The 26392-nt window shown below is 41.2% G+C and overlaps 1 protein-coding gene across 2 annotated transcripts in view; it reads left to right on the top strand.

Moving 5' to 3' along the window:
- Nucleotides 1-26392, top strand: part of LOC110484181 (phospholipid-transporting ATPase ID) — an 83814-nt gene that overhangs the window by 44183 nt on the left and 13239 nt on the right. For both annotated transcript variants that reach the window (XM_021554646.2, XM_021554647.3), the window contains exons 6-21: nucleotides 656-717; nucleotides 2240-2312; nucleotides 2482-2552; nucleotides 3682-3764; nucleotides 7565-7723; nucleotides 8416-8504; nucleotides 13365-13561; nucleotides 14652-14860; nucleotides 16926-16969; nucleotides 18492-18657; nucleotides 19473-19661; nucleotides 20458-20573; nucleotides 21930-22094; nucleotides 23659-23770; nucleotides 24865-24970; nucleotides 25791-25938. In XM_021554646.2, the coding sequence (XP_021410321.1) occupies nucleotides 656-717; nucleotides 2240-2312; nucleotides 2482-2552; nucleotides 3682-3764; nucleotides 7565-7723; nucleotides 8416-8504; nucleotides 13365-13561; nucleotides 14652-14860; nucleotides 16926-16969; nucleotides 18492-18657; nucleotides 19473-19661; nucleotides 20458-20573; nucleotides 21930-22094; nucleotides 23659-23770; nucleotides 24865-24970; nucleotides 25791-25938 (1989 nt within the window). The remainder of the gene's footprint in view (nucleotides 1-655; nucleotides 718-2239; nucleotides 2313-2481; nucleotides 2553-3681; nucleotides 3765-7564; nucleotides 7724-8415; nucleotides 8505-13364; nucleotides 13562-14651; nucleotides 14861-16925; nucleotides 16970-18491; nucleotides 18658-19472; nucleotides 19662-20457; nucleotides 20574-21929; nucleotides 22095-23658; nucleotides 23771-24864; nucleotides 24971-25790; nucleotides 25939-26392) is intronic.

The following is a 26392-nucleotide window of genomic DNA, read 5'->3' as shown; positions in this document are numbered from 1 at the left end:
AATGTGATCACTCATAGATATGTCTGGATGCAGGCACAGAAATATTTTCTTAGATTTCCAATTTGGAGAACTTATCCTCTATCATCTTGTAAAATTTAGGTGGAAAAACAATTTGGTAGGAAGCAAGTGCTCAACCCATTTATGATTTTTCAAACTTGCTCTGATTTGGCCAAAGTCTGCTGCCATCAGAGCTAATGGTCATAATCCCAATTGACTTCACAGAGTGATAGTAGAGCTGAGTCTGGCATCTGATTTTCTCTCATTATTAAAATGATTTTGATGTTCAATGGAGCAATGCCAAAATATCAGTGGCTACTTTCCATATGAGAGCAGAGGAATGAATTCTCTGGTGTTTACAGACTGAGGTGGGTGGGAGCAATGCCAGCTGAGTCAGAGCTGTGCTGAAGTGAGATGCAAGGCTCTACCTTCCTTCTTCTCTCCAAGAGCAAGCCCAGTGCTGCCTGTTGCCCTTTGCAGTCTGGTTATGCTCTGTGTCACTGCCATAAACATGTGCTGGACACTGACTCAGTTGTGACCCTAATCTGCCTGACCCATACAGCCACCCGTGTGGAAACCTAAAATGTTAATAAACTGCCTATGGCTCCTGTGTTTGGTTTCCTGGAAATGCCTTTTAACTTTCTGATCCAATTTACAGAATCGACACAAAAGTGACAAACATGTCAACAACCGTCCAGTCCAGGTCCTGATCAATGGCATGTAAGTCCTTTTTCCTGTAGTTCTCACAGGGAAAAGCATTTTATTAGTAATTTTTTTTTTCTTTGTGTGTGTGTGTAATTCTCAAGGATCACTAAACAATTTAAAATTGAATTGTGTTTCATACCACTACTTCATCATGCAGTTTTGGACTGTCTGATTAAGAAACCCTAGACACAGTACCAGAATCTGTGCAGACATTATGGCTGTGACCTTATGCTGACAAAAATTAAACTCTTTCTCTGTTCATGGGTGTTTATGTATAAGTAAGAATTTCAGAGTCTTGTATTACTTTACACCTTATCCCACAAAAGCGACATGCAAAGCTATCTTCTGGATCCATTTATACTCAGAGCATTTATTTTGCATTAAGCAAAACTAGGCATTATGAACAAGATATTTCAACTTAAGAAGCTGGAATATCTCTTTCATACACTTCATTATACTTCAAGTGTGTGTAGCACTTCTGGCTTAAATGTACCCAAAATATTTCAGCTGCGTGCTTTGGACATTGTACTGTTCTTTCCTGCAGAAAAAATAGCAGAGGCGTTTTCATGGCAGACAGATGTGCTTGCAGCTCTGTGGAGTACAACTATGCATAGGACACAGCTGTAGACAGCTGGGAAGTATTTTGTGACTTTTTTCCACACTATAGATAGCAATACATTGTGCAAACTCCATCAGATGATCAAACAGTTAAAAATATAAGTGGAAACTGAAGAATAGGGACATAGTTTTTTGTGCTCTCTGCTAAGTAAACAAGTTTCTTAGTTTACTGTGTATTAGTTACTGTGTCTAGGAAACAAATTTTGACATAGAAATTTTATAATGTTTTGCCTTTTCCAAAACCTAGAAACCACAGATCGTGTCCAGCTCTAATCAACACTGAATAAGCAAGATTGAACTGAGTTCAAGCTTGAGCTCCCAGTCCTGCTTTGAGACTGATCTTTTCTCACCTCTAGAATTTTCATGTACAGCTATATTGGCTGTGTTGGTTCCTGCAGTTTAGCTGGCTTCCTGTGTGCACATCTGGCTTAATGCTGTGAACACCACTGCATACATGGCTCAGACAGGCAAGTGCATGGCCAAAGCACCTGCGCTGACCTTCCTGAAAGCTGGTTACTCTTGCCCTTAGTACCACTCAGAAAACCTTACACAATCTGCAGTTTTCCCAGATGAAGTCTCTCACACAAAGCAGAGAGGGTTTTTTGAGGCAATGTGGCCCTTTAAGAGAAGGAAGGAAGGGAGTAGGCACTGCAGAGACAAGGACAAGGATAGTATAGTGCACCTGGACTGTACTACTATTGTGGGTCTTGGTCTCACCCAGCATTGGTCAGCCCAACCACTGCTTTTATTGATTTTTACTGCTTTTTTTTTTTGTACTGTGGTGATCCTGCAGCTTAGTCCATGATCAGGACACATCATGGCAGGCCCTGCTCTTAAGTCCTGATGGCAGCTATGGTCTGGCTCCAGGAGCCAAGTGGCATTTGCTATATGTGCTTACTTACCAGTGTTTTCTTTGCAGGTTAAAGGAGCAAAAATGGATGAATGTCCAAGTGGGGGATATAATAAAACTAGGAAACAACAACTTTGTGACAGTGAGTACTGTTTGTCTCTATCCTGATCACAGTTAATCTCTGCCACTCTTATCACTCATAAGAAAATCAGTCATAGTGATGATGTGGCAGTAGCCACAAGCAGCACTGATCTGCAATGCCTGCTGACTGTGTGAATTCATGCCAAGTCTGTCTGTCTCTCTGTGCTCAGGCTGATCTCCTGTTGCTGTCGAGCAGTGAGCCGCACAGCCTGACGTACATTGAGACAGCTGAGCTGGATGGGTAAGTGAGCCTGGCCCTGGTGTGCAATCACGGCCACCACAGCAAAGACACATTCCTAGTGACCTTGGGTGCTGCAGGCATAACTGCAATATCTTTGGTAGCAAGAGTTTCATAACATGTAGAATAAACTTTGGGTAGGTATCTTGAAAGTAACATCTTCTGGTGGGTACTTTTGCTTCTTGAGTGCAAATGTCATGTGAGGAGGGAACTTTACTTTTCAGTGACAGCTCTTCTGACACTGAGAGTTAGTAAGACACATGTCCCTGCAATATCCCCAGCAGAAGCTGCTTCTTTTCTCTCTAGTATTTTCCTTGAGAAAGATTATCTGGGTGAAATAATCATAATTAATAACTCTGGTAATCTGCTTTGGTCTGCTATAGAATAATATGAATGCAAGCACACAGAAAAGGCTTCCAAATGCTGCCCACCCCAGGACACAACTAGCTACAAAACCAGAGGGCTGCAACTTGTATAAATTGGAATAAACTGGAGCTGACTCACCTTTATGACGAAGTTTGCATTACCTTTTCTGTATTGTTCAGAACTAGCAACAGTCTGAGCAACTAAGCAAGACCAGAAATTACAAGAAATTGTGTCTCTCCCAAGACCCTGCAGACAGCCCTCTGGACTTTCCCTATGTGATTTCTAGTGAAAATGGCTTTGTAGTTTTCATACACACAAGTGCCACTTCTACAAGGCCCTGAACAAATGCAGTATGCTTTTGACATTGTGTTTCCAGCTCCCCAGCTAGCTAGTCCCAGGACTGAAGCAATCTTTCAGATCAGAATACCATGGGAGAAAATACTCAGAGCTCTCATAAATGTAATACCTTGGATTTAAAATGTGTCATGAGTGACAGGGTAAAGAGTGCACTGCTCTGTGGTGAAATTAAGAAGACAGAGCCACTTCACCTTTGGTACTATGCTCAGAATTCCTCTGAATGCTTGTCTTTGCAACTCAAAGAGACAATCTACACTCTTTGGCCAGGTGAAACAGATGTACAGTATCATAGTCCATCAGATGTCTAAGGAAGAAGACTGTCCTCAAGAGCAGAAGTGATTTTCAAGGAAAGCTTTCAGTTCACATATGACTTTCAGGTCATGTTTTTTTCCTATATTGTTTGTCACAGTGAAACAAACCTGAAGGTGAAGCAGGCACTAACAGTCACTGCAGAGCTTGGAGAAGACCTTCAGAAGCTGACAGAGTTCAATGGTGAGTATAAATGGAAAATTCACTTTACAGGTGACTTACCCAAATTAGAGAGAGTGGTTGGGACTCTTCCTGCCGGCAAAACAGAACAGGCACTCTGCAGTCTGTACAACAGGTGTAAAGAAAAAGGTCCACCACATGTAAAGGAAAAGGTCCCTCTTTGCTTGCAAGTCTTGGTGCCACACATGGCTATGACCTGACACTGCATTGGTGGCAATTTTTGTGGATGGACACTTTTCATTTGTCTGTCTGCATAAGTCGAGACTAACCACCTTGAAAGCCAGCACAAGAGTTCACATAACTGCACAATGAAAGCTGTTTTCCCAAAATCATATGCTTAGTTCAAGATATTTACACACTGTTGTAGCAATGCTGATGCACTGATTGCATTTATCTTCTGATCAGTGGCACTTCCCAGACCCCACACAGACCTGAGGAATAACTGTGCACAGAGGACAGGTGAGCCTTCCCAGCCTGAAGCCTCACCCTGAAGTTGTTCCTTTCCTCTCTCAATGCAACAATAAAGACTGAGTTTTAAAATATCTAAAGGCAAGCAGTATAGATGGGTATAATAGGAAATGTGTCCTTTCTTAGCACTGTTTTCTGTATCAAATACAAGATGGAATGGAATGGAATGGAATGGAATGGAATGGAATGGAATGGAATGGAATGGAATGGAATGGAATGGAATAGAATAGAATAGAATAGAATAGAATAGAATAGAATAGAATAGAATAGAATAGAATAGAATAGAATAGAATAGAATAGAATAGAAGGTATCTACAATGATCATCTAGTCCAATGGTCTGACCACCTCAGAGCTGACCAAAAGTTAAAGTATGTGTTTAAGGGCATTGTCCAAATACCTGTTAAACCTGACAGGCTGGGGGCCTGTCGGTGACCTCTCTAGGAAGCCTGTTCAAGTGAGTGGTCACCCTCTCAATAATGTTTCCTGAGAGGTCCAGTCTGAACCTCTTCTGATGCAACTTCAACCATTCCCATGTGTCCTGTCACTGGATGCCAGAGAATACTTAGCAGCATATACAGAGGAAGGAGCTAGACCAGTCAAAACCAGAATTCTCCATGGTCACATATCATCTGTCTGTGGAGACAAGACGGGGGAACAGACCAAGTAGTGCTAGTCACGTTCTGCAGTGCCCTGCTGGCTTAGATATGAGGTCCAGATTACAGGAGGAGTTGTTATGGAAAGGGGTGAAATGAATGCTACTGCCCTTGGAACGCCTCAAGGACTGCAGGCTCTCAGGAAATACTTTTAGATATAGAGGGAATATAATTTTAGGAAAAAAAGAGTTTTTGAAATAAGTAGATGATTCCAGGACAAGTGGTGAGTAGTGGCAAAGAACATAACTGAGACTGTCTCTGATAGAGTTTCTTTTGCCTTCTTTGTTGCGGGTTTATGCAATAATATGTGTGGGTTTTGCCAAGTGTCAGCTCAGTACATCAGGATTTCTTTTGAAGTGATGGCTGAGGTTCTGAGTGTTTTTGGTCTTAAGAAATAGGCTTTTACATGTACAGTTAGATGCTTAATGTTAATAATTGGAGTGGCATGCCTCAATTATTTTCCTGAGCAGGCTGAAGTGTCTATAAATTTATAAGCAAAATCTTAATCTTAGATAATTTTTCAAGATGCTTGGTGTGATGGTTATCTAAAGGCACTGTGTTCTTGGAAGTGCTTAATTAAAAAACATTTAAATTAAAAAACATTTAAAATATTTTGGAAAATTGAGAATTTTGTTATTGGATATTTATTTATTTATTCTCTAAATCTCTATTTTACTTATGTTGTAAATAAAAGTGGCCTCTTCATAATACTTAAAATGAATAAAATGTTTCCCAAGATGATTTATATTTGACAGTGTACTGGGAAGAGTGCCTGGAATCAGACCCAGCCTTTCATTTCCCTTAGCAAACCTCAGTAGAAATATTTAAATATTTATGTAACTCTTTATCTAATTACTTTTTAAGACAGGAAGAGAGGACAGGGTTGTGCAGCTAATACAGGCACTCAGTGGAATGCTTAATGTGAGTTATGATGTTTGTTTGATGGTTCAGATAAGGAAGAAGCTTGCAAAACACTAGATTTCTTTGCTTGATTTGGGGAACTGGGAAATGAGAAAGGCAGCAATACTTTTCATTTACCCTCTGCTTATCACAGTTGACTTGGCAGTATTTAACCCTTTCAGATGAAATGTACTCCAGATACCTTATTGCTGTTGCTGGGTGAGGGGGCAGGAGGCATGGTGCCTGGCTGTGGTGCCTCCAGTTGCAGAGCTACTGGGCTTAATGCAGCTGCCCTGGAGGGATCTTTAGAGCTTCTCACTCTTTGTGGTCAGTCTCATTTGGATGAATCCCTTCTGATCTCACAATCAGTGTGTCAGAAGCCTAGCCCACCCACTTATGGGAAAGCAGATGTGGACACATGAGGTGCTCACAAGAGCACTGTCCCACAGCAGGCACAGTGTTCCTGGTGGGAGACCATACCCTGGTTTTGCTTTGTATTGTTTGAGGTTCCAGTGCAAAACCTCGGTTTCCTTTGTGCTTTTCAAGGTGTTTGTGAGGGAGGCAGTGAGATGGGTCTGGTTACTAGAGACTGTCAGAAACGATGGGGCACAGGTCTGGTCCTTGTTGGACTAACCAACCAGATGATAAAATAGAAGAGAAGCACAGTTGTTAGTATGAATTCTCATGCCACATGTGTCACTGAATTTCCTAATTATTCAGTCTTTCATGTCTAATGGTTTGTCTGCCCCAGATTAGAGTTGCTTTTTTGATAATTTGCATAATGTTTGATTTTAAATCTGTAGTGGTGAACACAATCATGACACTTGAAGCTGGACTTTTCTTCTGGACTTCTCTGGATTTTGTTTCTAGTCTCTTGAGCCTGGTGTGTAAATCTGAGAGCAGCTAGAAGAATAGTATTCTTTGCAAATGCTAATATTTTAGTAGGTATTTATAGCCTGTGATGAACATAACTGCTATTTAAGTGAACAGACTGAACTCCTAGATTGCCTTTCAGTAAGGCATATTTGTATTTTCCAGTTCTCAATACATCTACAGGGCTCTGCTTTGAATCTTTAAATGTCAGGTGCAGCCGTTGATTTAAATAGTCATTTTTATACTGATGTATCTGAACACATTTTATTACAAGAAATAAATATAAAGCATGGCAATAGACACTCCAGTCACTTACAGTGTCAACTCAGTGGCCAAAGAAGGTAGTGGTATCTTTTTATGTGCTCCTGGGACATGAGTTATAAAACAGATGAAATTAAAAATCAGTGAACAAAGACACCTTAGTTAATTACTCTTCTGCAGCCTTTAGGCTATGATTATATTCACTTGGGCTTCTGCAATTTGAGAGAAAATGAAATAGGAAAGAAGGTGATGTCAGCACTTTTAGCTAAAGTTAGCCAGTGACATCCTACTGCTATGAATTTGCTGTGAATAGATTAAAAGTATGTTGCTGTTTCAACACTTCTTCTCACCCACATAGAAGCTGTGGAAACTTTGTTTTGTACTCTACCAATAAAAAATTGCCATGTTCAAAGAATTGGATAAATCCAAGTTCACTGTGGTCCTTTCATTTATGAGATGAATATGGGAAAGGAGCAACATCCCAGAACATCAGTAAATATAAGATATAGAATGGGAACAATAGGGATAGGAATCGGCTGTAACTAGAGTGTGAAATATTGTCTCTCTGAGGAACAGCTGGGAATGCAGTATTGATGACACTTTTCTGGACAAAGATTTCCATTTTTGCTTTTACATTATTTTTACAGGAGAAGTCAGATGTGAGGCACCAAACAACAAACTGGATAAATTCACAGGAACTCTTACTCTTTGGGGAGAGAAATATGCCCTGGACAATGAGAAGATGTTGCTGAGAGGCTGTACTATCAGGAACACAGAGTGGTGCTTTGGGCTTGTCATTTATGCTGGTAGGTAAAAAGATTGACATGCTGATTGCAGAGCCCAGAACCACTAGTGTGGGGATACATCACACCCAGCATCCACAAAGGAATCAAGTACTTGTGCTTCCAGGCACGAGAAGAAAAAAGTTTCAGAAATCCACACAGCAAAGTACAGGAGGGGAGTTTTGATCGATGACTAAGAAAGAATGTAACAATTAAATTTGGTTAAGAATTCACTCAAGTGTATTGCAGTAAACACTCTGAATCATTTCTATGTGATTTTCATCCACATTGGAATATCAGGGTCATCAATAATATTATTGATTAGATCTATGCTTTTCATGAACATAGTCCTTCTATTGTTTCTATACTCCTGTAGACATGTGAAATAAGACATAATATGTCACAAATAACATAGCAATGCCAAATATACTGTGAGAAGTGATTAAACTTGAATGGAAGGGTTGAATGTTGAAAAAAAATAGTTGAGTCGAAGTCCAGATTTAGTGGTTTTATATGACTCTCTCCATATAGTCTCAGACAAATGACTTAACTTGTTTCTGCCCAGGTTTCCCACTTGCAGTCTAAACTGTGTGTACCTGACTTCATGAGAGCTGTAATGGTTATTTATGCTGAAAACACAGTGGGGCCTCAGAGGGAATCAGCTTTAGAACAGCTAAGCTTTATTACTAAAATTAACAAGTGTGCTTCATCTCCAGGGCCAGACACAAAACTCATGCAGAACAGTGGAAAAACAACTTTTAAGCGAACAAGCATTGATCGGCTCATGAATGTCCTTGTGTTGGTGGTAAGTCTGATTAATGTGTCTTCCTTTCTTCAGATGTGTTCATCATTTCCAGATGCACCACCTCTCTGTCCACACAAATGGGGGAATATCAGAAGTGACTAATGATAAAAATAAAAAGTACATCATAATTTATCAGCAGCCTGAGTTCTGCAGTGCCTCTGCCAGCCCATCCTGCAAAACAAGGCCATTACATTGACAGAATTAAGGACTTTCCTTCTGAACTTGTCATTTACTCTACCTTTTCTCCTCTGCATTTTTGGGTGAGAAATATTTTGAAGGCTGCAAAGCCCTTTTTTCCTTCTAGTAATTTTGTAATTTTCTATTTAAATAAACATTAGCAGTTCTCTCTCTTCTTCCCAATTTCTTTGCATCTCTTGTGATATCTGCACAGGACTTGGTAATTGAGTTTGCTAATTTACACTATGCCATCTCCTGACTTAACACATTAGGGTAAATTATTAGACATGGTCTCATTAATGCTCAGAAGCTGGTGTTTTAAGCAGCTGGGAAATTTTAGAACATTAATCTTACATAGCAGACACTGTTCTCAGATTGAAAAACAGATTGAATTTGAGGGTTAAGCTCATCAGTGGTTTTAACAAATGGCAAGTACTTCCAGGCAGAAATAGTGATTCTTTTACAGACTCTCTCAAGATTTTATTGCTTGAGTTCAAAACCACTCAGGGAAGGAAGACATACACTCTGACACTACTTTAATTAATGTTGCTTGAAGGAAAGGTCTTTAATTTCATATTTTATTTCCCTTTGAGTGCAAATTTGTCATGCTTTCCCATGCATGCTGCACCACCTTCAGTTTATGACACTGGGAAGGTCTGGTGGTCAGTGCTTACTGTTCTTGCTCCTTCTCTACTACTCTTGCTCTCCAGATCCCCCTAGCAGCTGGCTGGGGACAGGATCCATTCCCAGGCACTGGAACAAGCCCTGGGGGAAACATCCACCAGAAGTCTGTGCATTACAGCAAGGCTGAACGGAGCTCTCCCTGCCCTCTATGAATTCATGCCTCCCCAGCACAGGGGCTTAGAGAACAAACGTCTCCAGGGTGGCACCACCCTCAAACCTCCACATTTAATCTCAGCCTCTGTATTCCTGTTATTTTTCTTGGGATCCCAAAACTCCTTTAGGTGAGCCTGGGGATGCCCAGCAGTACCACATAACAGAGAGCCACTCCAGGGTTAACTTCAATCCCTCTTGAAGCCCTGCTCTGTGTACAGTAAGGACATACCCTTAATTTTAAACAATGTTTGAGCGTCTTACATTCAAAATTTTTCAAGCATTTGAAGAATTTCACACTTTCATAGGTGTTCTTCTGTGCTCTGACTGGAGAGGAGAATGGGCTTTGGAGGGATTCACAGAGCACAGAAACAGAGCAGAGGAAAACTGAACCGGGAATCTGGAATTTAATGTTCAAATAAGATTTGCTAAATCTCCTTTCACAAGCCCAGGATACCACCCAGGACTTCCAATCTGTTTGGCTTCTCTGTATAAAACACAAATTAGATGAATTTACCTCCTGGCTCTGTTTAAAAAAAACTGAACAAGTTGCAGCCGATTGCATCAGCCTCTGCCTGGGCTCTTGGGCGGTGGAGGAGCCAAGGGTGTGTTTGTCTCCTTTACACATTTTTAACCTAAAATTTTGATGTCTAAGTAAAGCTCTGTCATACATTAAACACCAGACTCTTTGCACACCTAAGGGGATGTGGCACTTGGTTTTTCCAGCTCACCAGGTGGTCAAAGGTTACAGAGTGTGGTCATAAAAAACAGGCAGTATATTGTGCTCTTGAGCTGGAGAATACAAAGCAGCCACAACTTTACTATAAATAGGTAATTTAAATGTAGTGAAACTTACTCTGCATGAACACCGGTAAAACCATTTTTTGTTTGCCTGTAAAACTTCCAGGCACAAAGCAGTGTTTAAGCAGGTTCGCCAAGGGAGCACCTGTTAAATGCTGCCTTCCTCTGCCTCAACAAGGGTTAATCAGACTCAAAACCTTCCCAGATGGCAGTCATAGCTGTTTTGTCACATTTGGAGGTGCTTCTCATCCATCTGAGAGAGAAGTTAATGTTCCTCCAGTGGGGATGCACTTGCCAGCTCCAGAAATGCTTTTTTCTCTGAAAGCTGCTGTCTAGCAGGCTAGGGGAGCAAATTTTCAGAGAAAGAGCTCTCACATACCTCTCCTAAACAACTGACTGCTTCAAGTCCTTGAGCAGAATTCAAAGTAACAATTAAGAAACTGAAACAGTTTTAATTCACAGTCCAACAGTCAATGTTTGTCTTGAAGTCCAAAGTCACTTCCTCTTTACAAAACTCTTACCAAGAGGATCTTTAGCAGCCAGTGCATGGGCAGGACCTAGGGAGGGGTGGTGTTCATACTGGGAAGCTCCATGAGTATGCACAAGCAATGATTTTTCATGTTGTTCTCATCAGGGCTGTGGTTACAATTGCAACACCCTGAATGCAGTTGTTTCTGTGCACAGAAATTAATCTTGAGGCCTACTTTTAATGGCTTGGTCCTTTCCATTTGTTTCAGATCAAACAGCATGTTAGTGAGCTTTCTGCAAGCATGAGGGTGGCACATGAGTGGGGTTGTGAGAGCATTAACATGCCCAGTGCACAGACAACAAAATGTACATAAATCAAGTGCAGCTGTAGGCAAGAGCGGCTGTCATATAGAATCAGAGTGGCTTGAATTCGAAGGGACCTTAAAAAGATCATCTGGTTCCAACACCCCAGCCCTGGGTGAGGACTCCTTGGGGATGTTCAGCTCCTGTCTTGCCCTGCATGTATTTCGGTTGCTGAATCACACATTGAAATTCCTATAGGGATTGTGATATTCTGCAAATGAATAATTTTTAACCTCTGGAGCAGTGAGGCGGGTCATGCCTTTCAAATACCCTTAAGTCCTTATAATTACAATAGCACAGATTGAAGTATGTTTTAATTTCTGGTTCACAGAGGTTTAAAAACACTGCACCACATTCCAGCAAGCAATATTGTCTCCATTTCACAAGCTAAGCAATTTATTTGGCTTTGCACAATTAAATAGAAAAGCTACTACTCATGTGTGAAATAAATGTGTCCCCTGGAACTCAGTCTGTCACCTTTTCTCACTGCAGTTCCCTTTTGTGGCTTTTTGATATTAAAACTTGAATCAATCAGGCATGAACTTTTCACCAAGTGATTCATATTGCTCCACAGAAGTATCTTTCTTCCTTCCACAGATGACCTCAGCAGTACAAATATTGGGTTTGCCATCAATGTTTCTATGTTTGTCCCTCAATTACTGTTTTTTTAAAAGGTTGATTACTGTTTTAATGTGATTGTTGCTGTGTGGCCTTTACATAATGGTCCAACTTACTTATATTTCCTCCCTAATGATTATACTTGAAAAGATGATTTTTAATTGCTCTTTTGTGCAGCCTATTGACTCCATATCTTCACTCTTTTATTATTATATTGGTTGTTTTATGTCAAATGTTTGGAAAAGATCGTGCCAAAAGAATTTTTTCTCATCATTTGTCCAGGAAGGATGACAGTTAACTGTAGTTTATATCCCCCACCATCACCATTTCTACCTTACAAATATTGTAATTATATTAGCAGGATTCCAAGATGGTCGGTCTTCCCACTTTTTAAGGCATTGTTAAAAATTAACCTTATTAAAGTTTAAAAACTATGCTCTAAGCTTCCATCTTTGAATTAGATGGACTTGCTGCACTGAAAATGCTTATTATCAGATAGAGTCACACAATCCTCTGTGTCAGTAAACATAACCTTCCTTTTTCATATACCATAGGGCAGATAAGTCCTACTTTTTCCTTTCTCCTTCCTCTTGGAGAGCTGTCTGTTAACACATTTGCTTTTCACACACCTGTTTATTACTTCATTTTTTTTCTATTCTCGATTCTTTATTATTGTTAGAGATTCACACTGCTGTAATTCCTTGCAATTTGTATTAATTTCTGTTAAATTTATTTCTTCCTGTTCTTTTTGTCTGCTTTTCCAAATAAATGTATTGCTACAGTCTTGTCTTTTTTTAATCAAAAAATGTTTTATGACCTATATAATGTTTTTATGTCTGTTAAATAGTGTTCCCAAGCAAGCCCCAGTTTTCAGTAAGGTTTCCCCATTTCAAATTTACTTCCCAGTTGCTGTTGCCCTGGTTACTTTAGGCTTCAGGAAACAGACTTCTCTATAGCCCAAGGATATGCATCATTAGTTGGTTCTGCTTTTTGTTTGCTCAAAGGAAATGCAATCAAATTGTAAGGGCAAATACCAAGGCAACTATTAGCTTTGAGAAAGCAATTAACTCTCCCCTAACTATCAGAATAATATCCAGTGCTAAATTCCAGGCTGTATGCTACTGGATATCCTTAGAAGTCTTTCAGAAATTATGAAGAAGACTGTGATACATCTGGCAAATGGCCAAGTAAAGTCCTTCAGGCAGTTTCTATTCCCAAATATGCAGCCAGATGTTTGAGCACCTTCAGCTCAACTCGCCTTTAATTTTTGAGATTTGCTGTACAGCAGACTGCTGTAACCATGCTTGCTGAGATGTCTGCTTGGGATTTAAATCCCCAGCTGTTTGAGGACTTTTAATTCCAAGTTGCCAGACTCTGTACTGTGTAGCTTTGTCCTCGAGGTAAAAGTATCATAATTTTGCTGTTTTTTCCTCTTCATCCCCAGGCACATTTTCCTATGATTTAGGCTATCCAACCCTGTCCCATTAGGGTCTTCTGATTAACTTGTGCATAATAAAGTCCTTGTTTCTAAAATGCAATACATTTTGTTTGGTTTTGATTTGTTTGGTTTGTCTTTCGTTTTTGTTTTTTTTTTTCCAGATCTTTGCATTTTTAGCACTGATGTGTCTCATCCTAGCCATTGGCAATGGTATCTGGGAGCATGATAAGGGCTACTACTTCCAGGTCTATCTGCCCTGGGCAGAGGGTGTCAACTCTGCCTCCTACTCTGGCTTCCTCATGTTCTGGTCATATGTGATCATTCTAAACACCGTGGTACCTATTTCACTCTATGTCAGGTACGTGCTGTAAGCTCCTTTCACTTTTGATCTTAGGAGAGATTTAACTTTTGCCTTAACTGGGAGCAGCATTTTCCTTAAAACCTAACACAGCCCCATCATGGATGCTTCTACACAACCACAGTGACCCTTTCCTTGTTTCTGATGCCTTCAGAAGGCTTTGTCAGTGTTGGAGTAGGGACAGCAGTGAGCCCTGGAAGAGGAGAGGATGATTTTGCAATTAAAGGGGAGGTGTAGGTATGTAGGATGCTATAGGAGCAGGGCTGGGAGCCTGTCACCATTAGCATCTTTCTAACAGTGAATGAATGGCCTGTTCTTTGAGGTGGCTTCAGGACTGTGTCAGGATTGCCAGGTAAGTAGGTGCAACCAGGCTGAAGTACTTGGTGCAGTTGAGAGTGTTCTCTCTTCTCAGACAATGCAGAGCTGTGTTGGTTATTTGTGATAGACAGGAATGACAGGTAGGCAGCATGTCTGTGATGCTCTCAAAACTTGGGGCTGGGGTAGACACTGCACAGCCCTGTTCAATTTATCATTATAGCTACCTTCAGTCAGCTTTGCTGCTGAGACTCTCTTTTGTGTTGGTAAACATGAGGAATTAATTCCATTCCTGTCCATTCCACTCAGCAAGGTGAAAATTCATGTCATCTGTGAGCTGATGCCACTCTTTTTTGGTGGTACTGAGTGACACAATGGCTCTGTTGTTGGAGACATGGCTGTGCTCATCCCCTGGCAGTGGGCTCAGCTCAGCCCACAGCTCTGCTGGAAACCATCTCCTGAGATGGCACTAACTGAAATGCACTACTCCTGCCCCAATTCTCAGTCCAAACACTTCTGAAACTTCCCAAGTACTTTTATAAAGTACTACTTTATGAACAAAGGAAATGAGTTTCTGCTGTAAATTTAGCATATCATTTCAGTGGGATTTGCTTCAGCATCCCTTACCACAGGCCACCTATGGACAGATGAGTTCAACCTGTCATTACCTTCAAAGTTGTCTTCTAATTGCAATTGATAATGGTGGTGCTGAAGATAAAGAGCTTGTCTCTTAAGTTAATGAATATTCCATTGCCTTCTGCTTCTGTTTCATTAGTGTGGAGATTATACGCTTGGGTAACAGTTTCTACATTGACTGGGACCGTAAAATGTATTACCCACTGAATGACACGCCAGCTCAGGCTCGAACCACTACACTCAACGAAGAACTGGGGCAGATCAAATACATCTTCTCAGACAAAACAGGAACTCTCACCCAGAACATCATGTGTTTCAACAAGTGCTCCATCAATGGCAAATCCTATGGTATGCTTGTCTTTTTCTCTGGGTTTTCTTTACTGTGTGCCCCTTCAACCACAGAGACTAAATCTGATATCCAGAAGAGAGTGCCATGTAAGGAGCTGCAGTGGTCAAGTGTAAGGCTACCCTTCAAGGATGTCTGGACAGCCTAATTGCATCACTTGCCACGTATCAATTGTTTCCCCTTTTTTCTCACTCTTTTATCTCCCCTCTTCTGCCCCACTACTGCCCTAACACTATTCGTTTTGCTTCAGTTGTCCCAGATTTACAAAATCTGTACCCAAATTTGCTTTTTTTTTTTTTTTTTTTTTTTTTTTTCTGATATCACTAGTTAGGTAATCACAGCTTTTTATAGTATTATTGGCCTGGTTAGCCAGGTATTGCTAACCTTGCAAAATATAACATGCAACTCACATAACTCACTCCCTTCTAATCATTTATGAAATCAGCCACCCTTCATGGGGCTCATCTGCATATTTTGCCAGCTTCTCACACTGTCCTCTCTCAGCAATTTCTCATGTCATGAGCAGTGATTTTCCACATTGTTTTCAGGTAGTTGGAGTAGTCAATGACTTGGTCTTTGTCTTTATACCTGACATCCTTCAACTACCTGAAGAGAGAAAAGTTTGCAGGGAGTTGGAAAAAATGGGAAACATGAATTGTTAGCTCTGTTAGGTCCTAGAAGTTATTGATTTAAAGGGCTTGTTCATGCTATGAACCCAGGCAGTTTTCTTCATACTGCTCAAGAGATGAGGCACTTTGTAAACTGCCTAATTGATTAACATCATTAGATGCCCCAGAGAAATTAGTCACTGCTTATTTGTATATGGATGCTTGCTTTGCCTGTGTCAGACCTCCTGATGCACTAATGTGCTAGAAAGTTTGCATCTTTGCTCAGTGCTATCAGCTGACCTAATAAAAGAAGATATTTCTTCCTATTAATCTGTATATTTGGAGATCATCTTATATCAAACAGTGTTACTATGATATTTAACATTAGTGCTGCTAATGAGGAGTTTGTAATCTCTCTTATCAAGTGTCCTTAGTTGACTTTTCTGAAATGCATGTCACCACCAACAGGTGACATACAGGGTAAGGATTCAAGAAATTAATGGGAAACACATGCAAAGAAGGCAAACAGTCTATTGCCTGTAGTTTTCTAAATGTTTAGCTTCTGCCTAGCACAGTACTTCTCTGCTGCTCAGAAGCATTCTGGTAAGCAATGCTAGAAAGGATTATTTAGTTCTGCTCTCTTCTAAAGGCTTCAGGGAAGAGATGTACAAAAGCCTCTTGGCTATCATTCCCAGGGAATCAGCTGATGCATAGGTTCTTAGAAGAGGTGTTTACTGTGTTTGTTTTACACTCCTGAGGCCTTTGTGAAGGCACACCAGCACTACAATTGACTTTGGTCACAGTTGAGGTTGCTGGTGCAAACACGAGTCAATCACTCCTATAAGTCATTCCATTTTGATCTTATTTCAATTAAGTGTTGGGACTGGCTGGCCTTGGCACAGTCCCGACCTTCCTAAGTGAAACTTTTCTCCAGGCAGAAGTTCTAATAATATTTCTTGGAGATGACATGTCTTCAATTCCTATGAATTCAGATCATCCATTTGGGGAGAATCAACAGAGCAGACTTTCTATCTAGTGGTGGGAAAAATGGGCTTTAAAAACTCATTTTCTGTGGGTGTCCAGGGACTGCTGCAAATAGTAGGATCTGGGAGCTGGATTTTGAAAGAGAAGGCACAAGATAAGTCAACCCCCTGGAAGCACTTTCATTTCCTACTTAGGACTAGAAACATTATTCTCTCTGTGTTCAGCTCAAGACAAGTATTTTTTACTCAAAAGCCAGTCACTTTTGTGGTAACTACTTTGTATTTCAAGCATCTATCAGTCTCCAGATTTTGTCATGGACAAACATAGAAACTGATTGTTATGTATCATCAGTCATCAGTGCCCATGTCAATGTACTTTTAAAATAGAAACTTAGAAACACTTTACTCAATTCTGTGGTTCAGAGACTGCACTTACCTGCAGTTTGTGGCTATAATTTCATCTTTCTTGCTTGCAGGTGATGTGTATGATATGTCTGGACAAAGGATAGAAATAAATGAGGTAAGTGCTCAAATGCTATCAGGATCTGTGCTTTCAGTGGACCTGGATAAGTACCAGTGGACAAATCCCTGCACAGCTTATGTTTTTGACCCTGCAAGAGCTGATGCTCTTGATGATCAGAACAGAGATATGCGTTCCTCTGGATGTCAGAGAATTTCCAGAGTTAAGCTCCTGGGTTAAACCTGCAGGTCAGGAACAGCCCACTGTCTCCTCTGCTTCTCCTGACATCCTGGGGCATGCACAATTTCTCTTGGACACTTGACCACAGGTGTTTGTTGGAGACTTGGACATTGTTGAATTTTATTAACTTTGTCAGTTAATTAAAGCTTTTGCAAGGAATTAGTGAGTGCAGTTCACACCAATAGCGAGGTCACTGTCAAATTCCTCTGATGTCTGGACTTCAGAAAGTGTGAAAATGTGTAAATTTTACATTTTTCTTTAGCATCTGCTTGCAGGCACAAATGCACGTCTTCATTTCAAAAATGTCTGAAAGCTACATGCAGTAATCCAAATAACAAATAGCAAGATGATTATGAAAATCCCACTCCTCATTCCAATGATTCATTCCATTTAGATCTTAAATTTCCCACTGAAACAGGCTGTTTTGCTGAGCACTGTGCCTCGAGCCTGCCCTGTCTCTGTCAGCCTTGCTTGGTGACACATGCTAGAGTCCTGCCAAGTGTCCACCCCACCCTGCTGCTGGTGACAGTCTCTGGAGCAGAGTCCTGCTGCCCACACACCCACAGTGTTGCTGTGCCTGGACCTTGCTGTGCAGATGACTGTGGGAGGGGTTGGTCTGTGCTCTTGGGCTGAGTGCTAAATTTCAGTATGCAGAGGTCAAAAGGATGATTCCCATCCTGGAAACTCTGAGCTCATCAGGGATGGGGTGGCAGTCAGAATTGTTCGAGGCAGGCTTGGCAGTCCATTACTCCATGACGCATCATGTGGTAAGCTTCTGGACATTTCTCCAGTGTGTTCCACTCTGCTTGGGGCTCCTTGTTTATTGACAAAATAGTTAGTGCCTGTAGAGTTTAACCTTTACTTCACCTGTCTGTCCTATTTTTTCTGTATCAGGATTTTTTCCTGACTTTGGGAGAACATGGTGGATAAGACAGACTTTTGAATTGCTTTAAACTGCTCTCCTCCATTCCACTATCACAGGCAGCCTTTGATATCATGAGCAAGATGCTTCCAAGCAGGCGTGTGTTGAAAGCAGGCACTTCTTTGCTGTAGGCATCCACTGGTAGGGCTCCTGTTGGAGCATTAGCTGCTACTCAGAGAGGCAGTTTAGCTAATTGGTTCTTAGCCTGAGTGCTCTGAAAGGCACATCTAGTGTTGTCCTGATCCATGATTAAATACCTTTCACAACCTCCCACTTCCTTAAATGCACCAATGTCTGTCATGAGCAGCCAGCCCTGCAGGATCCTTTGTAAATGTGAGGAGGAGACAGGGGCAGTGTTGGGCAGCTGGTGTACAGCCGTGTGAGAGCTCAACAAATAATACCAAGCCATGTTTTTTTCAGAACACAGAGAAGGTTGATTTCTCATACAACCCATTAGCCGACCCAAAGTTTGCCTTTTATGACAACAGCCTGGTTGAAGCTGTGAAGCTGAATGATGTCCCAACGCACAGGTTCTTCCGGCTGCTCTCACTTTGCCACACGGTGATGCCAGAGGAGAAGAAGGAAGGTGAGGACTGCTGAGGGCACTGGAATGAGTGGTTATGTTCACTCGCACCACAGCATGTCTTCTCTCCACAGAAGCTGTTATTGGTCCTTTTGGCTCCCTGGTGATTTTCTGTAGTGTATGGCTACACATAAATCAGTGTCTTTGGAGATGCCACATGGGAAGAGAAAGGACCAGGGCCTCCACTCCCTGTGTGTTCCTATGGTGGAGCTGACACTACTGCAAACACCACATCTCTGGAGTGCGGAAATTGCAGGTGCCACAGCTTCCCTGAGGTGGCAGAGGCTTGCCCTGCTCTCTCTCTACTCTGCTCTTAGCCCCAAAAAAGCAAAGAACATAGAGTACCTATCCACTGGAGACTCATTAACTCCTTTTATCCAGTGTTCCACAGCTCCTAGGTCAACCTCCTCAAATCCCAGATGGGATGAAAGCTATGCTTTAAAGGCTAGAATTAATTGGCAGGTGTAAAGTGAAAATATGGATCAGAAAAAATACATGCAAATCTAACTAGAAGGGGCTAAACCCAAGGAACCTCTCCTCTCAGTGAGATTCTAGACCCCAAAGAGAGTGATTAAAATCCCCAAAAGAATCCAGGGGGCCTCTTGCATTGTTCTGGAGGATTGGTTGGTGGGACTTGATGGAGATGTGTGGACATAAGGTGCTTTTTAGTGCTGGACCTCTGTGGATAGACAGAAAAGCAAAGGGATAACTGCTGTATTATGTCTTTGGGTTTTTGGGGTATTTTTTTGGTTGTTTTTTTTTTTTTTAAGCTCAGAAATAAGTCAAAAGCCACATTACATCTTTTTCTTGCATGTCAGGTAACTTGGTGTATCAAGCACAATCTCCTGATGAGGGAGCCCTAGTCACTGCTGCCAGAAACTTTGGATTTGTGTTCCGAGCTCGCACACCAGAGACCATCACTGTTGTGGAAATGGGAGAAACAAAAATCTACAAACTTCTGGCTATTCTTGATTTCAACAATGTTCGCAAACGAATGTCTGTGATTGGTATGTTTCCTTTGCTGCTTTCTTTCCTTCCTGATTTTAGCAGGTTCTGGACCTGTCCCTCATTCTGCTATGATGCAGAATTTTTCTAGGAGACCTTCTTTGCAGTGTTCTCTGAATAACATTTATTTCTGAGGACTTGAGATGGGCTGCCTTGACTTTATAATTACACAGCAACAGTGCCAGAAAAATACTTAAAGCAGGCAGGTGGGATAAATCTCAACATCTGGATCACAGTGATGCAAGCCATCCTTCTAAAGACACAAAGCTTTTCATATATCTTTCTCCCCTCACTACAGTGCAGAAAAGGTCTTTCTTCTAATCAGCTTTTAAATTTTCAGTAAAAATTGAGGAAGTAGGACAGGAGAAAGCAAGAACAAACTGAGAAAACAGGTTTTTCCAATAAAAAAATTTCAAATTTCTCTCAAACAGAAAATGGAGAAATTATTCAAGAAAGTTTTTGCAGCCTTTATTAACACTCCAACTTACTCTACTATTTCAGGAATATTGTAATTGTAGTTACAGTTTACTGGTAGGAAAACAGGAGAAGTAGGTCCAGTTCCCTAAAAACAAGTTGTTCTTCACTTTTTAGTGAAGTACAGCCTGTAGGGACAACGTAGTGTCTGCTCAGACCAATGCACTCTCTTCTAAACAGATCTTGTCTTGATTCCTGGGATTTTGCCAAAACTTGGGGAAATTCAGACACCTGTAGAAACTGTTCTTGGCTTTGATGGAAGAGCTTTGTACCCCAAAAGACTCAGTCTGGTATTTGTGGCATTTATTTTCCCCTTCCTCACAGTGCGGAGTCCAGAAGGTGACTTGACTTTGTACTGCAAGGGGGCTGACACCATTCTTTATGAACTGCTTCATCCATCCTGCAATTCTCTCAAAGAGGAGACCACAGAACACCTGAATGTAAGAGCTTCCTTCTCAACAACATCTCTGCATCTGATGTTTTCCTTTTCTCCAGCATACTTTGTCCTCAGGGAAAAAAACCCCAGATTTTAGAAACAGCATTTAAGCACCAATTTTAAGTTATGGAATAGAGAAAAAAATGAAAAAAATTAATTTCTATGGCTTTAGGTCTCAAATTAGTTGCCAAAGCATGAGAATCAGGTGCCATGTAAACTACTCCAGGACATTCAGCAAATCAAGCAAGGTGATTCTGGAACACTGTCCAGCTCTAGGATCCTCAGCATAAGAAGGACATGGACCTGTTGGAGTGAGTCTATGACTATGAGGGTGATCAGAGGGCTGGAGCATCTCTCCCAGCCTTAGCTGGGAGATTTGGGGTTGCTCAGCCTGGAAAAGAGAAAGCTCTAGGGAGACCTTTTAACACCTTCCAGTATCTGAAGGGGCTATAAGACTGCTGCAGAGAGATTTTTTACAAAGGCATGTAATGATAAAACAAGGATTTGATGGCTTTAAACTGAAAGATAGAAGATTCAGTTTAATTATTAGCAAAAATTTCTTTACTGCGAGGGTGATGAGACACTGGAACAGGTTGTCCAGAGAAGCTGTGGATGCTCCATCCCTGGAAGCATTCAAGGCTGAGTTATATGGGGCTCTGAACAACTTGGTCTATTGCCCCTGCCCAAGCCAGGGGGGTTGGAATGAGATGATCTTTAAGAGCCCATCCAACCCAAGACATTCTATCATTCTATGATTCTGTAATATGGACAAAGATGGCAAATCCAACACAGGACATTTAGAAGATCCAGAACTTGTTTCTGATGCACCTGAGGAAACACCTCCCAGAGACACATTTCATAAATGCATCTTTGCTGTTCCACCAAACACTGAGGTCTATATTGTCCATCAGAAAGCACAGTTAGGCTTCCTGAGATGCCACGACTAGCTGTGTACATGCTGTGGATTTCAGCCAGAATTCATACCCTAAAAATGTTGAACCCATATCCAAAATTTGAGGCTGTCTTCAGTGTTTATCTAGATCTCACTCTTCTGGACGTCCTGTTGAGAAATACAAGCCTGAGAAACAAATGCCTGATTAGTGAAAAGCTTTAGAGCCAAGAATAGAAAAGCCCTTTTGAGTTGTTTTTTTTTTCCATAAGGACCATGGATGATAATGATAAAGTGGTCTGGAATTGCTGTTTAAAAATGCGTCAATGTTTGTGGCCTAAGGTGTCATTTGTTCACCTTTCCTCTGCAAACTTTACCAAGATGCTTTTACCGGTCTGATTTCTGAAGGTCCTTTGTAACCAGACTCTTCTTCTTGGACCTTGGATCATCTATCTCACCACTATCTTGCAGGAGTTTGCTGGAGAAGGCCTGAGGACACTCGTGGTGGCCTATAAGAGCTTGGAGGAAGACTACTTTCAGGACTGGATCAGGCGTCACCATGAAGCAAGCACTGCCTTGGAAGGACGGGAAGAGAAACTGTCGGAGTTATATGAAGAGATTGAAAAAGACCTTATGGTTGGTAATTCAGGGAATCTGGGCCAGGCTCTGGGGGAGGCAGTGAGGGTGGTGATTTGTCAATAAACAGCTCAGTGTGACTTTGGTAAACACTGCTCTGCAAACAACTCAGTGCGCTGTGTGACAGGAGCAGGTCAGAACACGGCAGCCCTGGGTGTTCACTGGCACCTCCATCAGGAGACCGTAACTGCGGTGTCAGCCACCAGTTCAGGGGAATGGTTTTATTTTAACTCATGTGGGTGTCAGAGTAGCTTTCTTGTGATGAAGTGACATATCAGAGCCTTCAGGAGATGACGTGGACACAAATATTTCATAGCTATCCTTTGTATGTGCAAATGGCTGACCTATTTATTTTTCAGCCTTTGAAATGGCAGGCAGTGAATAATTTCCAGTGCCCATGAGAATGTCTCCTTTGTTCTTCCAGCCCTGGGCAGGATGGGTAAATGATATCCATGAACACATTCGTGTCAATTTGAAATAGAGCTAAACAGTGATCTTTGGGTCATTCTTCTCTCCCTAAGTGTTGTTACAGTTTTGAAATGCCCTGGAGAATTTGCCTGTGTTTTAGAGCCATGAATAATGAATGAAAAGCATGTGTGTGATCTGAAGAGAAGCAATCCAGCTTTTGCAATCATGGCAATGCTTTCTTGAAATCCCAGAAATCCTGGCTCCTTTGCTCCTTCCATTAGCTGTATGCTCAGAATGCCAGCAGTGCTCAGGGAGGAAGCAGGTGTGAGCTGTGGAAATGTTGGCCTTTGGAGGTTGCAGTCTCTCTAGCTGGAACAGGAACTACTGTAAACAGGGATTGTACATTTTGGAGGACCCTGTAAAGAAGTTCCCTCAGAGCTGTTACCTACATTGATAACACTCATATCTGATTTTTGATGGACATCTCAGGATGCCAAAAGGGATCCCAGGCTTAAAACCAACCTCTGAATTTAGTCTCCAAGCAGCAGGAGGTAGGTGGTAGCAGTGAAATCTGAGGTTGCAGTGAAACCTCCACGTCTCTTTGATTACAGGTTAAAGCCACCACCTACCTTCAAACAGCAGAAAAAGCAGTAACTTAAAAATAATGAAGGTTTTTGTCCTGAGCAGTCTGTGGTGTAGCTGTGTAACAGTGTGGACCAGGGATGGGGATAGGTCTGTTAAGGGCTGGAGAAGATGTTTAGCAGCCATGTGACATCTGCAGTACTGCATGGCTGGGATCAAGTTCCACACCAGAGGAGGTCTGGGACACAGATCCAGAGTGTCTTTGCCCCTCTTTTAAAGCTCTATCTGCTGTGAAGGGAACACATGGAACAACACAGACCTATAGCTCTGCAAATATTCTTGCAAATAATTTCATGCATATTCATAATCCATCAGAGCCTGGGGAGATTAGAGCCTAGAACACCTGCAGGATCAGGGCTGTCCTCTGTACAGTAAATTTGCTGAGGAAGAATGACAATCAGTACAACCTTATTTCTGGAGATTTCATTTGTGTTTGCTTAAATAATTAGGTTCAATGCTTTCTCCTTTGGTAGCAGTGGGAGGATTTAACCAGCTCCCTGCCATTTCTGTTAAGCTGCTAGGTGCCACAGCCATAGAGGACAAGCTACAAGATGGGGTACCACAGACAATTGAGACTCTTGCCAAAGCCAACATCAAGATATGGGTTCTCACTGGAGATAAGCAAGGTAAAAGTGCTACAGCTTTGCATGCTTCTCTTCTCCACTGGTGGGATTGTTCTGCTAAGACCTGTGTTCTCATTCTTTGAAAACTGCACAGCAGACAAACTTACATGGCTTTGCTTCATTGCCAGCAATGCAGAATGTCAGTTAACTAGAATTAGATCAGATTACTAGCTCATGCCTGTATTTCATTTCTGTCATAAGAGTGGAAGCAGGGTGAAGGCAGCATTGTCCTTGGAGAGGTGATGTTAGGCAACCCATAGTCCCTGACATAAGCTGTGAAAAGGTGTCACCTTCACCCAGTTGATCATTCAGGTGAAGAAGGTGGAAAAAAACTTGTCCTGCTTTCCAGAAACTTTCATGTTAAAGTGGATGTTGGGTGCATTTCAGCTTGTTGCTGGCTCTTATCATCCCAAATAGAAATGGAGGAAACATAGGAGATGGAGATGGAAAGAGCAGCAAATAGACTCCAGTGAATTCTTTTGGAGACAGTATTTTCACTGAAACAATGGTGTTTCAGGGAGGTCAAAAGTGTTTGCAAATAATTTCATCCAAGACATGAGCAGAGAATTTTTGAGAAAAATGGACCATTTAGTTTTGTCATGTTCCAAATGCAATAGTTTTGCTATAAAATACCAAAATATATTTCCAGAATGTTATGGACAAAATGTCATATTCTTTTACAGAGTTGTGTTTTGGGTTTTGGGGCTTTTCTGGAAGCAGGGAGAGGGCAATTAAAAATCCTGAAAAAATTTTTGAATCAACATGAAGTGGCTTGGTGTTTTTTGTTTGGTTGGTTTTTGTTTTTTGGGGTTTTTTTTGGTGGGTTTTTTTTTTTTTTTCCTCCAAATATGTTGATTAAAGGGTATTTTAAGCTTTTTCATGTTGGTAGAGTTATTTTTTTCCTGTGGTCTTATGAAGTCAAATTGGCTGGTACAAGCATCAAAGCGACTCTCCTGGCTCACTTACTGTTGACTCTGAAAGGCTCCAATCTCTTTTGAGTCAGAAAGAGAGCTTTTGCCATGTGAACAAAAAGTCTACAGAAGTGGGTGAATTTGGGGCTGCTGAGATGGATTATCTTCCTGGTTTATCTTTTCCAGAGACAGCAATGAATATTGGTTACTCCTGCAACTTGCTGAATGATGACATGGAAGAGGTTTTCATTATTGAAGGCAGCACATCTGATGATGTACTGAATGAGCTGAGGTAAATGGCTAAAAACCAGTTTCATTCTGTGCATTAGCATTATTTTTGTTTTGTATCATTCCACCTTCTTTTTCCCCATCAGCTTTCCTTGCTGCAGTTCATTCAGGGACCTTAGATAAGGGAGAGCTGCCTCCCTGGAAGATCCAGAAGCTAAACATCATATAGAAATCTCCTCTCAGAGTAAATGCTGAAGCTCTTTTATCCAAGAGCTCAAATTATGTAAAGGTATAAGAAAGTAGAGTCAGATAGGGAGTATTAGCTAAAATGACCAACAAGTGATCTTGAGCTACAAAGGCTTTGGCTCCAGGTTTGGGCTATGCTGATGCTGTACTGTTCTTGCCATCTATTTACATTGCTGTCCTTTGTCTGGGTATGTCTTTTGTCTGAATACCTTTTTGACAATATCTGAGAACTTACCTCCCTTCCTCACCTCCTCTGTAGACACAGGTTCTTAGATAAAGGTGAAAAATGGGGAAGGTTTGCAGTTCTTTTCTCTTGGAGTAGATGGCTGCTAGACAACATGCACAGAAAATCAGATATCTTCTGGAATACCATCCTTCATGGCACTCAGATGGTTTGTTTGACTTAAAATTAGCAGAAGTTTAGCAACACTAGTTAGAGTTTCAGAAATGTGGATGATCTGCGCAGACAGCAGCAGCTAAGCAATGCATATTGTTGTTGGGATACAGTAAAAATTGGACTGAACTATCAAAGGGAATCGTTGGGTTTTTTGTTTTCATAAAGTTGCTCTTATAAAACAGATACGTATTTGCACAATTTTCAGATTTCCATCATTATCTCTTTTTTTTTTTTTTTTAAGGAATGCAAGAAAAAAGATGAAGCCAGACTCCTTTCTGGACAGTGATGAAGTCAACATTCAGTTTGAAAAATCTTCAAAAAACCAAATAATTATACCTGATGAGCAAGCAAATGGGGTGTATGGTCTGGTTATCACTGGCCACAGCCTGGTAAGGAAAGTTCAGAGCCTTGCTAGGGCTGAGTTCCCTGAGGAGCTTACTGCAAGACATACTGAAAGTCTGAAAAATGCTTTAAAAATTCAGCTCTAGAGGACAAGGGGTTTTTTCCTCCTTACTGAAGATTAGGTTCAGTGGTTATCTAAGACATCAAAGGTGACAGACAAGGTGTCAGAGGATGCTTCAGGAAAAGAGAACAGTTGGCCTTGATCTTTGGTGAACAGGAAGGATAGAGTAGCTGGATCATATTTAATTTCTGGAAATATACTAGAAAAATAATGAGGTTTGTGTTTGCAGCAAGAAGATAACATGAGATGTGGGTTTCAGTGCCAAGGACATATTCTACTGAATATAGCTGAAAACAGATATGCTTAATTTATAGGATATAGATATTATGATTTAACTATACATTGATACTCTCTCCCACAATGTTCTTCCAAACTGAAGC

Source organism: Lonchura striata, chromosome Z (assembly GCF_046129695.1).
Source record: "Lonchura striata isolate bLonStr1 chromosome Z, bLonStr1.mat, whole genome shotgun sequence".
In the NCBI taxonomy this organism is placed as follows: Eukaryota; Metazoa; Chordata; class Aves; order Passeriformes; family Estrildidae; genus Lonchura; species Lonchura striata.
The sequence above is the reverse complement of the archived record's forward strand: the minus strand, read 5'-3'. Positions and strand labels throughout refer to the sequence as shown.